The sequence below is a fragment of the Ornithorhynchus anatinus genome, chromosome 7, assembly GCF_004115215.2.
Source record: "Ornithorhynchus anatinus isolate Pmale09 chromosome 7, mOrnAna1.pri.v4, whole genome shotgun sequence".
Taxonomy (NCBI): Eukaryota; Metazoa; Chordata; class Mammalia; order Monotremata; family Ornithorhynchidae; genus Ornithorhynchus; species Ornithorhynchus anatinus.
Genome location: NC_041734.1, coordinates 51,958,289 through 51,970,078, shown reverse-complemented (window position 1 = coordinate 51,970,078; position 11,790 = coordinate 51,958,289). Strand labels below are relative to the sequence as shown.

Here is an 11,790-nt window from a genome sequence, read left to right as displayed (position 1 = left end):
TGCTCTGCACATAGTAAGCGCTCAATAAATACTATTGAATGAAAGACTGTGAGCCCCACGTGGGACCACCTGATCCCCCTGGATAATAATAATGATGATGGCATTTGCTCAGCGCTTACTATGTGCCAAGCACTGTTCTAAACGCTAGGGGGTACCCAGCGCTTAGAACAGTGCTCTGCACATAGTAAGCGCTTAACAAATACCAACATTGTTATTATTATTAGAATCATGGCGGGGGGGGGGGGAGGCTCCAAGCCAGGCCCAGCTGGGGCGAGGCCTGATTGACAGGCGCGTCCACCAATGAGAGCGCCGGAGGAGCCGTTGAACGGCCGGGAGGGGGGCCGGGGGGCGGGACTTCCGCTTCTCCCTCTTCTTCCCCCTTCCATCCGCCATTTTTTTTTTTTTTCCTCAGACGGTCATTTCCCCCTTTCCCCCTTTCCCCGCCGCCTTGGCTGCCCCTCCATGTCCCGCGGGCTCGCCCCCTCTCCCGCCCCGCTCCTGACAGGATCCCCGGAGGGGGCGGAGCGGCGCCGTGAGGCCCGCGGCCCTGAGGCCCGCCGCCATGGTCCCCCCGCCGCTGCTGCTGCTGTCGTTGTTGGCGGCCTCCTGCCCCCGCGCCTCGAGTCTCTTCTCCAAGCGCTTCAGGGTCTTCCCCGCTCCCCTTAGCGCGGGGCCCAGCGAGCGCTGGTTCCGCCAGAGGCTGGACCACTTTAACGGGGCGGAGGGACGAGTGTGGGAGCAGGTAAAGGGCGGGGCAAAGATGGCGGCGGGGCGGGAAGCCGCTCCCCTGGGCCCGCCCAGGCCTCGGCGGGGGCCCACCTCACCTCACCTCTCCACACCGCCTTCATTCCCGCCTGCTTCACTGAGCGCTTTCGATAATCATAATTATGTTGGTCTTTGTTAAGCGCTTCCTGTGAGCACAGCACTCTTCCAAGCGCTGAGGGAGATCCAGGGGCCTCAGGTGGTCCCACGTGAGGCTCGCAGACTTCATCCCCATTTGACAGATGAGATCACGGAGGCACAGAGAAGTTAATACTAATAATAATTAGGTTGGTCTTTGGTAAGTGCTTACTATGTGCAGAGCACTGTTCTAAGCGCTGAGGGAGATCCAGGGGCCTCAGGTGGTCCCACGTGAGGCTCGCAGGCTTCATCCCCATTGGACAGATGAGGTCACTGAGGCCCAGAGAAGTTAATAATGTTGGTCTTTAAGTGCTTACTATGTGCAGAGCACTGTTCTAAGCACTGAGGGAGATCAAGGGGCATCAGGTGGTCCCACGTGAGGCTCGCAGGCTTCATCCCCATTGGACAGATGAGGTCACTGAGGCCCAGAGAAGTTAATAATAATAATAATTCTGTTGGTCTTTAAGTGCTTACTATGTGCAGAGCACTGTTCTAAGCACTGAGGGAGATCCAGGGGCATCAGGTTGTCCCACGTGAGGCGCGCAGGCTTCATCTCCATTTGACAGATGAAGTCACTGAAACACAGAGAAGTTAACAATAATAATAATAATAATGTTGATCTTTGTTAAGCGCTTACTATGTGCAGAGCTCTCTTCTAAGCACTGGGGGAGAGACAGGGGAATCAGGTTGTCCCACGTGAGGCTCGCAGTCTTCATCCCCATTTGACAGATGAGGTCACTGAGGCACAGAGAAGTTAGTAATGATAATGTTGGTATTTGTTAACCACTTACTATGTGCACAGCACTGTTCAAAGCACTGGAGGAGATCCAGGGTGATCAGGTTGTCCCACGTGAGGCTCAGTCTTCATCCCCATTTGACAGATGAGGGAACGGAGGCACAGAGAAGTAATAATAATGTTGGTCCTTGTTAAGCGCTTACTATGTGCCGAGCACTGTTCTAAGCGCTGGGGGAGATCCAGGGTCATCAGGTGGTCCCACATGAGGCTCACAGGCTTCATCCCCATTTGACAGATGAGGTCACTGAGGCACAGAGAAGTTAACAACAATAATAATAATAATGTTGGTCTTTTGTTAAGTGCTTACTATGTGCAGAGCACTGTTCTAAGCACTGGGGGAGAGACAGGGGAATCAGTTTGTCCCACGTGAGGCTCGCAGGCTTCATCCCCATTTTACAGATGAGGGAACTGAGGCTCAGAGAAGTTTAATAATAATAAAGTTGGTCTTTGTTAAGCACTTACTATGTGCAGAGCACTGTTCTAAGTGCCGGGGGAGAGACAGGGTCATCAGGTGGTCCCACGTGAGGCTCCCAGTCTTCATCCCCATTTGACAGATGAGGGAACTGAGGCCCAGAGAAGTTAATAATAATAAAGTTGGTCTTTGTTAAGTGCTTACTATATGCAGAGCACTGTCCTAAGCGCTGGGGGAGAGACAGGGTCATCAGGTTGTCCCATGTGAGGCTCCCGGTCTTCATCCCCATTTGACAGATGAGGGAACTGAGGCGCAGAGAAGTGAAGTGATTTGCCCACAGTCACACAGCTGACAAGGGACAGAGCCGGGATACGAACCCCTGACCTCTGACTCCCAAGCCCGGGCTCTTTCCACTGAGCCATGCTGCTTCTCTGTACGATGTGCAGAGCACTGGACTGAGCGCTTGGAATAGACAATTCGGCCACAGATAGAGACCGTCCCTGCCCAATGACGGGCTCGCAGTCCGGGGCCGTGGATGCCACCCCTCTTTATGACCCTTTTTAGTCAAGCGCTTACTGTGTGCCAAGCCCTGGGGGAGATACAATAATCTGGGGTAGATTGAATAATAATAATAATGATGATGGCATTGTCAAGTGCTTACTATGTGCCAAGCACTGGGGTAGATAGAATAGTAGTGATGGCATTTAAGCGCTTACTATGTACCAAGCGCTGGGGTAGGTTGAATAATAATAATAATGCTGGTATTTAAACACTATGTGCCAAGCACTGGGGTAGATAGAATAACAATAATAATAATAATGATGGCATTTGTCAAGCGCTTACTATGTGCCAAGCACTGGGGTAGATAGAATAATAGTGATGGCATTTAAGCGCTTACTATGTACCAAGCGCTGGGGTAGGTTGAATAATAATAATAATGCTGGTATTTAAACACTATGTGCCAAGCACTGGGGTAGATAGAATAACAATAATAATAATAATGATGGCATTTGTCACGCGCTTACTATGTGCCAAGCACTGGGGTAGATAGAATAATAGTGATGGCATTTAAGCGCTTACTATGTACCAAGCGCTGGGGTAGGTTGAATAATAATAATGCTGGTATTTAAGCACTTACTATGTGCCAAGCACTGGGGTAGATAGAATAACAATAATATTAATGATGATGGCATTTGTCAAGTGCTTACTATGTGCCAAGCACTGGGGTAGATAGAACAATAATAATGATGACATTTAAGCTCTCGTTATGTACCAAGCACTGGGGTAGGTTGAATGATAATAATAATGATGGTATTTGTTAAGCACTTACTATGTGCCAAGCACTGGGGTAGATAGAATAACAATAATAATAATGATGATGGCATTTGTCAAGCGCTTACTGTGTGTCAAGCACCGACGTAGGTTGAATAAGGATGATGGCATTTGTCAAGCGCTTACTATGTGCCAAGCACTGGGGTAGATAGAACAATAATAATAATAATGATGATGGCATTTGTTAAGGGCTTACTGTGTGCCAAGCACAGGAGTAGATACAGTAATAGTAATAATCATCATCAATAATCATCATCAATAATGATGATGATGGCATTTGTTAAGCGCTTATTATGTGCCGATCACTGGGGTAGATACAATAACAATAATAATAATGGTGATGATGGCATTTGTTAAGCGCTTACTATGTGCCAAGCACTGGGGCAGATACAATAATAATAATAATGATGATGATGGCATTTGTTAAGCGCTTATTATGTACCAAGGACTGGGGTAGATTGAATAATAATAATAATGAGGATGATGGCATTTAAGCACTTACTATGTGCCAAAGCACCGGGGTAGATAGAATAACAATAATAGTAATGATGGGTTTGTTAAGCGCCTACTATGTGTCAAGCACCGGGGTAGATACAGTAACAATAATAATAATGATGATGGCATCTGTCAAGCGCTTACTATTTGCCAAGCACTGGGGAAGATTGAATAATAATGATGATGGCATTTGTTAAGCGCTTACTATGTGCCAAGCACCGGGGTAGATACAGTAACAATAATAATAATGATGATGGCATCTGTCAAGCGCTTACTATTTGCCAAGCACTGGGGAAGATTGAATAATAATGATGATGGCATTTGTTAAGCGCTTACTATGTGCCAAGCACCGGGGTAGATGGAATAACAATAATAATAATGATGGGATTTGTTAAGCGCTTACTCTGCCAAGCACTGGGGTAGATACATTAACAATAATAATGATGATGATGATGGGATTTGTTAAGTGCTTCCTATGTGACAAGCACCGGGGTGGATAGAACAATAATAATAATAATAATAATAATGGCATTTGTCAAGTGCTTCCTATGTGCCAAGCACCGGGGTAGAAAGAATACTAATAATAATGATGGGGTTTGTTAAGCACTTACTATGTGCCAAGCCCTGGGGTAGATAGAATAACAATAATGATGGCATTTGTTAAGCGCTTACTATGTGCCAAGCACTGTTCTAAGCGCTGGGGTAGCTACAAGGTTATCAGGTTGCCCCACGTGGGGCTCACCGTCTTAGTCCTCATTTCATAGAGGAGGTAAGCGAGGCACAGAGAAGTGAAGTGACTTGCCCAGAGTCACACAGCTGACAGGTGGCAGAGCCGGGAGTAGAACCCACACCCTCTGACTCCCCAGCCCGTGCTCTTTCCACCGAGCCACGCTGCGAATTGTACTTTCCAAGCGGTCAGTACAGTGTTCTGCGCACACTAAGCGCTCAGTAAATACGATTGAATGAATAAGCGCTTAACAAGTGCCATAATTATTATTATAAGCGGCGGGGGCAGGATTGGAACCCACGTCCTCTTGACTCTCAAGCCCCGGGCTCTTGCCACTGGCCCCTACTTTCATTCAGCCTTCGTAGTGTAGAATTTGCACTAGTGCCCCACACCCCCAGGCAGCGAGGGGCTCCAAAAGAGGGGGTGGGTGGGTGCATTTCTCCCAAAATCGGTGGGCTGGGGGATTCTCGTTTTACCTTGGGGTTGAAAAGTAAATTTTTTCGCACACTTCAGTCCTCTGACTCTGAACTGTCCAGGTCGTGGTCCTCTGTGAGTCCGTCATTGGGCAGGGATTGTCTCTATCTGTTGCCGAATTGTACATTCCAAGCGCTTAGTACAGTGCTGTGCACATAGTAAGCGCTCAATAAATACTATTGAATGAATTAATTCTCTCTCGGAAGGTTCGGATTCCCGGTTGTTGAAAGTGTCAGACTTCTCTTATCTATTTTATCTGAGCATTGTGACCCGAAGAACTCGGAGCCAGGAAATTCCCTAAATTTCATGCTGGTCATTCTCGTTTCCCCAGGTGTGAGTTATAAGGGGGGGCAAAAAAAAAATCCCCGAAAATTACCATCGTTTTGCAGATTGAGGCAGAAATTGGCTTTTGCTGCTCAGGGAAATGAGAGGAAAGTGGGCCGTCAGCTCCATTCCCACGTATGTCCAATTTTAAACATGCTGTTCAGGCGAAACGGCAATGGAGAAAATCTTTTGCCTCCAGGAAAGAACATTGAAAGTAAAATAAGTTTTGAAGGTCTCTGTCCAGGAGAGAGTAGAGATCGAAAACCCTAATTATTTATGCCAGCCATGGCTTAACTTTAACTTGTTAACTTTAGCACTGCATTTTGTATTTCCCTCCCACATTGAAACAAAGCACAGGGAATATTTTTTAAAAAAACAACTTGCCCGGAATCTTACCACTTGTTCTCAAAGTGGGTATATTTTTATGGTCATATTTTAATTAAGATGTATCTAGATGTTTTGATAGGTTGTAATATCCCTGGGTCGTTTTAAAGTTTACTGATTTTAAAGCCACACATCCTTCCGAATTTCTTCTTCAATTAATTAATGATATTTATTGAGTGTATACCATGTGCAGAGCACTGTACTAAGCGCTTGGGAGGGTACAACAGAATTAGCAGGCATGATCCCTGCCTATAACGAGTTTACAGATGAGAAGGGCAGGCTGACGTTAAATATAAATAATTTACATGTAACTTAAAGATATATTCTTTGTTGCCAATCAGAGATCATCCATTTTAGGTAAAATTATTAAATTCATTATAGGCACCTTGCAAAATCTTCACTTTATTGCTGGAAATGTTGGAAACTTATAGCTCTTTACATATGCGTGCACTGGGGAAGAAATTCCAAACCACTGGACCTCAGGTCTCTTCCCTCTTACTTATGCCCTTGTTTTCCACTATATCGCAATTGTTATTCTTAATTGCTCTCCAGATAACATACTCATTGTCTTTAGAAGTTCCCCAAACTGCCCGGTACTTCCTGTTCATTCAAATAGAATGGGCCACAGCTCTCTCTTTTCAAACCCCTTCAGAAATCACTTCTCCTTCAAGAAGTATCTGTTAAGCGCTTACTATATGCCAAGCACTCTATTAAGCGCTGGGTGGATATGAGATAATCAGGTCAAATATAGTCCTTGTCCCACATGGGACTCAGTCTAAGGGAAAAGGAAAACAAGAACTGAATCCTGGTTTCACAGATGAGGAAACTGAGGCAAAGAGAAGGCAAGTGATTTGCCCAAGGCCAAACAGCAAGTAAGTAGCAGAGTTGTGATTGAAGCCCAGGTCATTGATGCTCCTCCAGGCCTGTGCTTTCTTCACAAAGCCACTGTTAATAGCCGCCGTCTCCTATTGCCAGTTTAGCACTCTGTGCCACATAAACATTTCAGTACTCACGATGCTCAGTAGCACTTCCATGTGTAGCTTACTGACTACCCAATTATTTAAGCACTAACTCATGTACGAATCTTCTTTTCCTTCTTCCTTCTATATGTACTTCATTTTGGAATCTGTCCCCCCGTTACGTTGTAAGATCCTTGAGGGCAAGAATTGTCTACTAAGGCTTTCCTCTTTCCAAGCATCCAAACAGTAGATGCTTAATAAATACAATTGATCGAGAAAATGTCTCTCCTCAAAACTTGCTTCTTGATTGACTCCCCTTCCAATTCTATTTTCTCTCTTTACTCCCTGTCTTGGGGTAGGAAAATCATTTTGTGTGCGGTTGTATACGTTAGGCCAACATTCAGAAGAAATAAGAATCATTAATTCCTCTGACGTTAACATGCCCTGGAATCAGTCAATCCATCGTATTTATTGAGTGATTACTGTGTGCAGAGCCCTGTACTAAGCACTTGGGAGAATACAATGTAACCAACGTGGTAGAAACGTTCCCTAAAATGAGTTTACAGGTCTAGAGTGTGATCTCATGTCTTGATTGGAAAGCAATTCAGTTATTCTTTGGCTAGATTTGTGAAGTCATATTACTGACCGTCACAAAAATATGTAATTGGAGTAACATCAGCTACTTATTTCTTGCCTGATGTACCTCACTCCTGCTCTGGTTTGTTTTGACAGCTACTAGAACCTGATTCTAACAGAGATCAGTTCTAATATTAGAGTTGCTTTTCTTGTGGCATAAGAAACTGTGTGGATCCTGGAGCATCTTTGTGTTTAATGTGCTTTTTGCATGTCTTGGAGTATATTTTCATCTTACCCTTCGATCTATTTAGAAGGCAGGTTTCTGGTTTAAGACCAAGTATAGAATAGTAGATGGAACCAGTGAAAAGCAGTGTTTAGTTGCTAATAACCATATTGCTTATTCTGGTTACTTTCCTTTTTTTTTTTTTTAACTTTGTCACATTTGACTTTATATTTCTTCAGGCCCGGAAGAATTTGAGTATGTAAAGGCCTTTGATAAGATGAACTCTCTAGGGGGATGTGTTCGAATCAATGATTTCAACTCAGTGCTGTGTCTATTTTTGAAAGGATGTTTGACTGATAAACAGTCCGTGGTCAGCTCCAAGGGCAAGTACTAATTGCAGATATCCATATGTCCTTCAGTTTGCAGAATATATAGAGAAAGAGCCCTTGACAAGATTTATTCATTCGATAGTATTTATTGAGCGCTTACTATATGCAGAGTACTGCACTAAGCGCTTGGAATGTACAATTCGGCAACAGATAGAGACAATCCCTGCCCATTGACGGGCTTACAGTCTAATCGGGATTAAAACCAAACCAAAAAAGAATCTCTAAGGAAAATCTCTCAATATTTCTTGCCTTCTCTTCGCAGCAATATTTCATTAACGATACATTCTATAAAACCGGCGGCCCAGTGTTCTTGATGATTGGAGGAGAGGGCCCTGCCAATCCAGCCTGGATGCATCACGGTACCTGGCTAACGTATGCGGAAAAACTGGGAGCTCTGTGTCTGTTGCTGGAACACAGGTTTTACGGTAAAAGCCATCCCACCCAGTAAGTTTTTCTTTGTTTTTTGTTTTCAGTTCCCAACAAGGGGCCTTTTGTTTTGGTTAAAAAAAAGGTCTGACGCTGTTCCTGAAGGAATTTTCAGCTCAAGGTGGCTGACCATGTGGAGGCAGTAGTGACCAGGTTTAACAAGTGATCTCAACAGTCTAATAGTATGCCAAGGCTCCGATTTCAACTGGAGGGCGAAAGTAAACTGTCCACTAATTGTCATATTCTACTCTCCCAAGTGCTTAGAACGGTCCTCTGCATTTAGTGAGTGCCCAGTAAAGACCAAAGATTGCTCTGATGTACTACAGTTGGTTTAAAAATGTGTGCTACGATACTCTTCTCACCCTACCAAGGAGCATTAGGTGGGATTCCATTCAACCGTAACGGTCTGTTTAACGCTTGCCTTGTAGGGATCTGAGTACTTCCAACCTCCACTACCTCAGCAGCCGGCAAGCTTTAGCTGACCTCGCCCACTTCCGAACGGTGATGGCAGAGAAGCTAGGCCTGGTCGATAACAAGTGGGTTGCCTTCGGAGGTTCTTATCCAGGATCTCTTGCAGCGTGGTTTCGTTTGAAATATCCTCATTTGGTTGATGTCGCGGTAGCCACCAGCGCACCCATCTATGCTGTGATGAACTTTCCTGGTGAGTACACCACAGTCAGCGACTTCTGGCGACAGGAAGTCTGAGACTCGGTGGTTAGGCAAATGCCCGCAGAGACAGTTGTGGCCCCTTTTGGAGCAGCACATTCCATAAACAGACGGTAGGGATGAGAAATAGACTGCTCTCTACTTTGTGGTGTGGTGGGAGGCTCCCGTGATACTTACAAATGCTTTCTGGAAGTCACGGATCCAATCACTTCTCCCAGAATTGCTCCGTGGAGGGATCGTAAGCTCGTTACGGGCAGGGAACCAGCGCTCAATAAATACGATTGATCGCTAATTCTGTGCTGCTGTCCCAAGCGCTGTGGGCTTGGAATGTGTCGTTATATTGTAATAATAACAATAATGATGTTGGTATTTGTTAAGCGCTTACTATGTGCAGAGCACTGTTCTAAGCACTGGGGTAGATCCAGGGTCGTCAGGTTGTCCCACGTGAGGCTCACAGTTAATCCCCATTTTACAGATGAGGTAACTGAGGCACAGAGAAGTGAAGTGACTTGCCCACAGTTACACGGCTGACAGGTGGCAGAGACGGGATTTGAACCCATGATCTCTGACTCCCAAGCCCGGGCTCTTTCCACTGAGCCACCAAGCTCTTAGTACAGTGCTCTACACACCATAAGTGCTCAAATACGATTGACTGATTGACTGCTGTATACATAGTAAGTGCTCAGTAAGCTCCGTCATGGGAAGCAGCATGGCATAGTGCATAGAGAACGGACCTGGGAGTCAGAGGGTAATGGGTTCTCATCCCCGCTCTGCCACTTGTCTACTCTGTGACCTTGGGCGAGTCACTTCACTTCTCTGTGCCTCAGTTACCTCATCTGTAAATAGGGGATTAAGACTGTGAGCCCCAAGAGGGCCAGGGACTGTGTCCAATCTGATTGGCTTGTATCCACCCCATCGTTTAGTACAATGCCTGGCACGTAGTAAGCACTTAACAAATACCATTATTGTTGTTAGTAGTAGTAAAAAATGCCATTTAAAAAAAATTAGTTTTCTGGTTGTCTTCAGAGATGGATTGGGAGAAACTGGTGGCTATGAATTTGTTGTCTCTGGTCTAGAAATAACTAGGTCAAGAATCCATCAATTAATGGTATTTATTGAGGGCTTGCTGTGTCCAGAGCACAATCCTAAGTGCTTGGGACAATACAACAGAGTTGATAGATATTTTCCCTGCCCCCAAAGAGTTTACAGTCTAGAGGGAGAGCCAAGATTAATATGAATACATTCAGACCGAGTATTTATTTTTTGTTCCTAAGGTTTTCGAGCCACCTCAGCCCTGAAGAGAAATAGCTTGCTCTGTAAAGTATAAGACTAAGGAATTGACTTAAATACTGATAAATCATAACTTGAATGTGTACTTCAGAAGTGGGGAGAGAGGAAGACTACCTTCTTCTTGGTCGATTTAAAACTCACTTATTGCAAAACCTCATGGCTTTCTTCCCTATCAATCATGGATTGTCTCTTTTAGAGAAGAACACATGATGAAGTGATTTACTATGAAAACCGTAAATTCTCCTTTGTCGTAATGGGATCAAATGCTATAAATGTTTACGTGTAAGTTATTCATTCAATTGTATTTATTGAGTGCTTACTGTGTGAAGAGCACTAAGCGCTTGGGAGAGTACAAAATAACAGACAACAAACCTCCAAACTCTTTTTACCTAATTTGAGAGAGGCTTCCTTATTGTAATGGTTTTTGTTTAGCACTTGCTGTGTACTGCAGGTTGGGGTGGATACAAGATGTAGGCCCTGAACCTGTAGTCTAAGTAGGAGGGAGAGCAGGTATTGAATCCCCATTTTACAGATGAGGAAATGGAAGACCAGAGAAGTAAAGTGACTTGCCCAAGATCCTGTAGCAGACAAGTGGTAGAGTTGGAGTTAGAAACCAGGTCCTCTGACTCTTAGGCCCATGCTCTTTCCACTAGGCAATGCTGCCTACTGGAGGAAGTTGCTTATGACTTTCTGAAACTTTCATTTTGATTGACTCCTCCAGTTCTCATTTCTGCCTTTACTATCGGTTTTTGAATGAGGAAAATCAACTGGACGTGGTTTGTTGCTTTTTGGGGAATGTTTGGGTATGATTTTTTGTCTCATTGGCTACTTAACCAGCATTCGAAAGACACTGAATAAGAATCATTACTCTGCCATTGACTTTCTTTGTACCCTGGGAAGATCTCATATTTTTCAGTTGCTCAGTTTTCGTGATCAATAAGTGTTTACTGATATTAGCATTGTTTAGGTAGATTAATGAGGTCGTCATAACAACTGAAAGCCCTGAAGGGTTTCATTGATCTTGTACCTCCAACTATTAGGCACGTTTTCCTTCCTCACACACTACCCTTTTGTCTTTGCTAGTTTTGAGAAGCAATCCTGGCTCCGCCGCTTGCCAGCTGTGTGACTTTGGGCAAGTCTCTGAACTTCTCTGTGCCTCCGTTACCTCATCTGTAAAACGGGGATTAAAACTGGAAGCCCCATGTGGGACAACCTGATGACCTTGTATCCCCCCCAGCGCTTAGAACAGTGCTTTGCACATAGTAAGCACTTAACAAATGCCATTATTATTATTATTAGTGGAAAGAGACCCAGCCCGGAGATCAGTTAAGGTTCTAATCCTGGCTCTGTCATTTTCCTGCCGTGTGATCTTGAGCAAGTCACCTAACTTCTCAGTTGCCTGTCTCCTCATCTGTAA

At 44.7% G+C, this 11,790-nt stretch overlaps 1 protein-coding gene across 1 annotated transcript in view; it reads left to right on the top strand.

Annotated features, from left to right (window-relative positions):
- Window positions 1-431: 431 nt before the first annotated feature.
- Window positions 432-11,790, top strand: part of PRSS16 (serine protease 16) — a 43,419-nt gene continuing 32,060 nt past the window's right edge. The window contains exons 1-3 of the mRNA XM_029069373.2: window positions 432-742; window positions 8,254-8,435; window positions 8,846-9,078. Coding sequence (XP_028925206.1) covers window positions 563-742; window positions 8,254-8,435; window positions 8,846-9,078 — 595 coding nt within the window. The 5' untranslated portion in view covers window positions 432-562. The remainder of the gene's footprint in view (window positions 743-8,253; window positions 8,436-8,845; window positions 9,079-11,790) is intronic.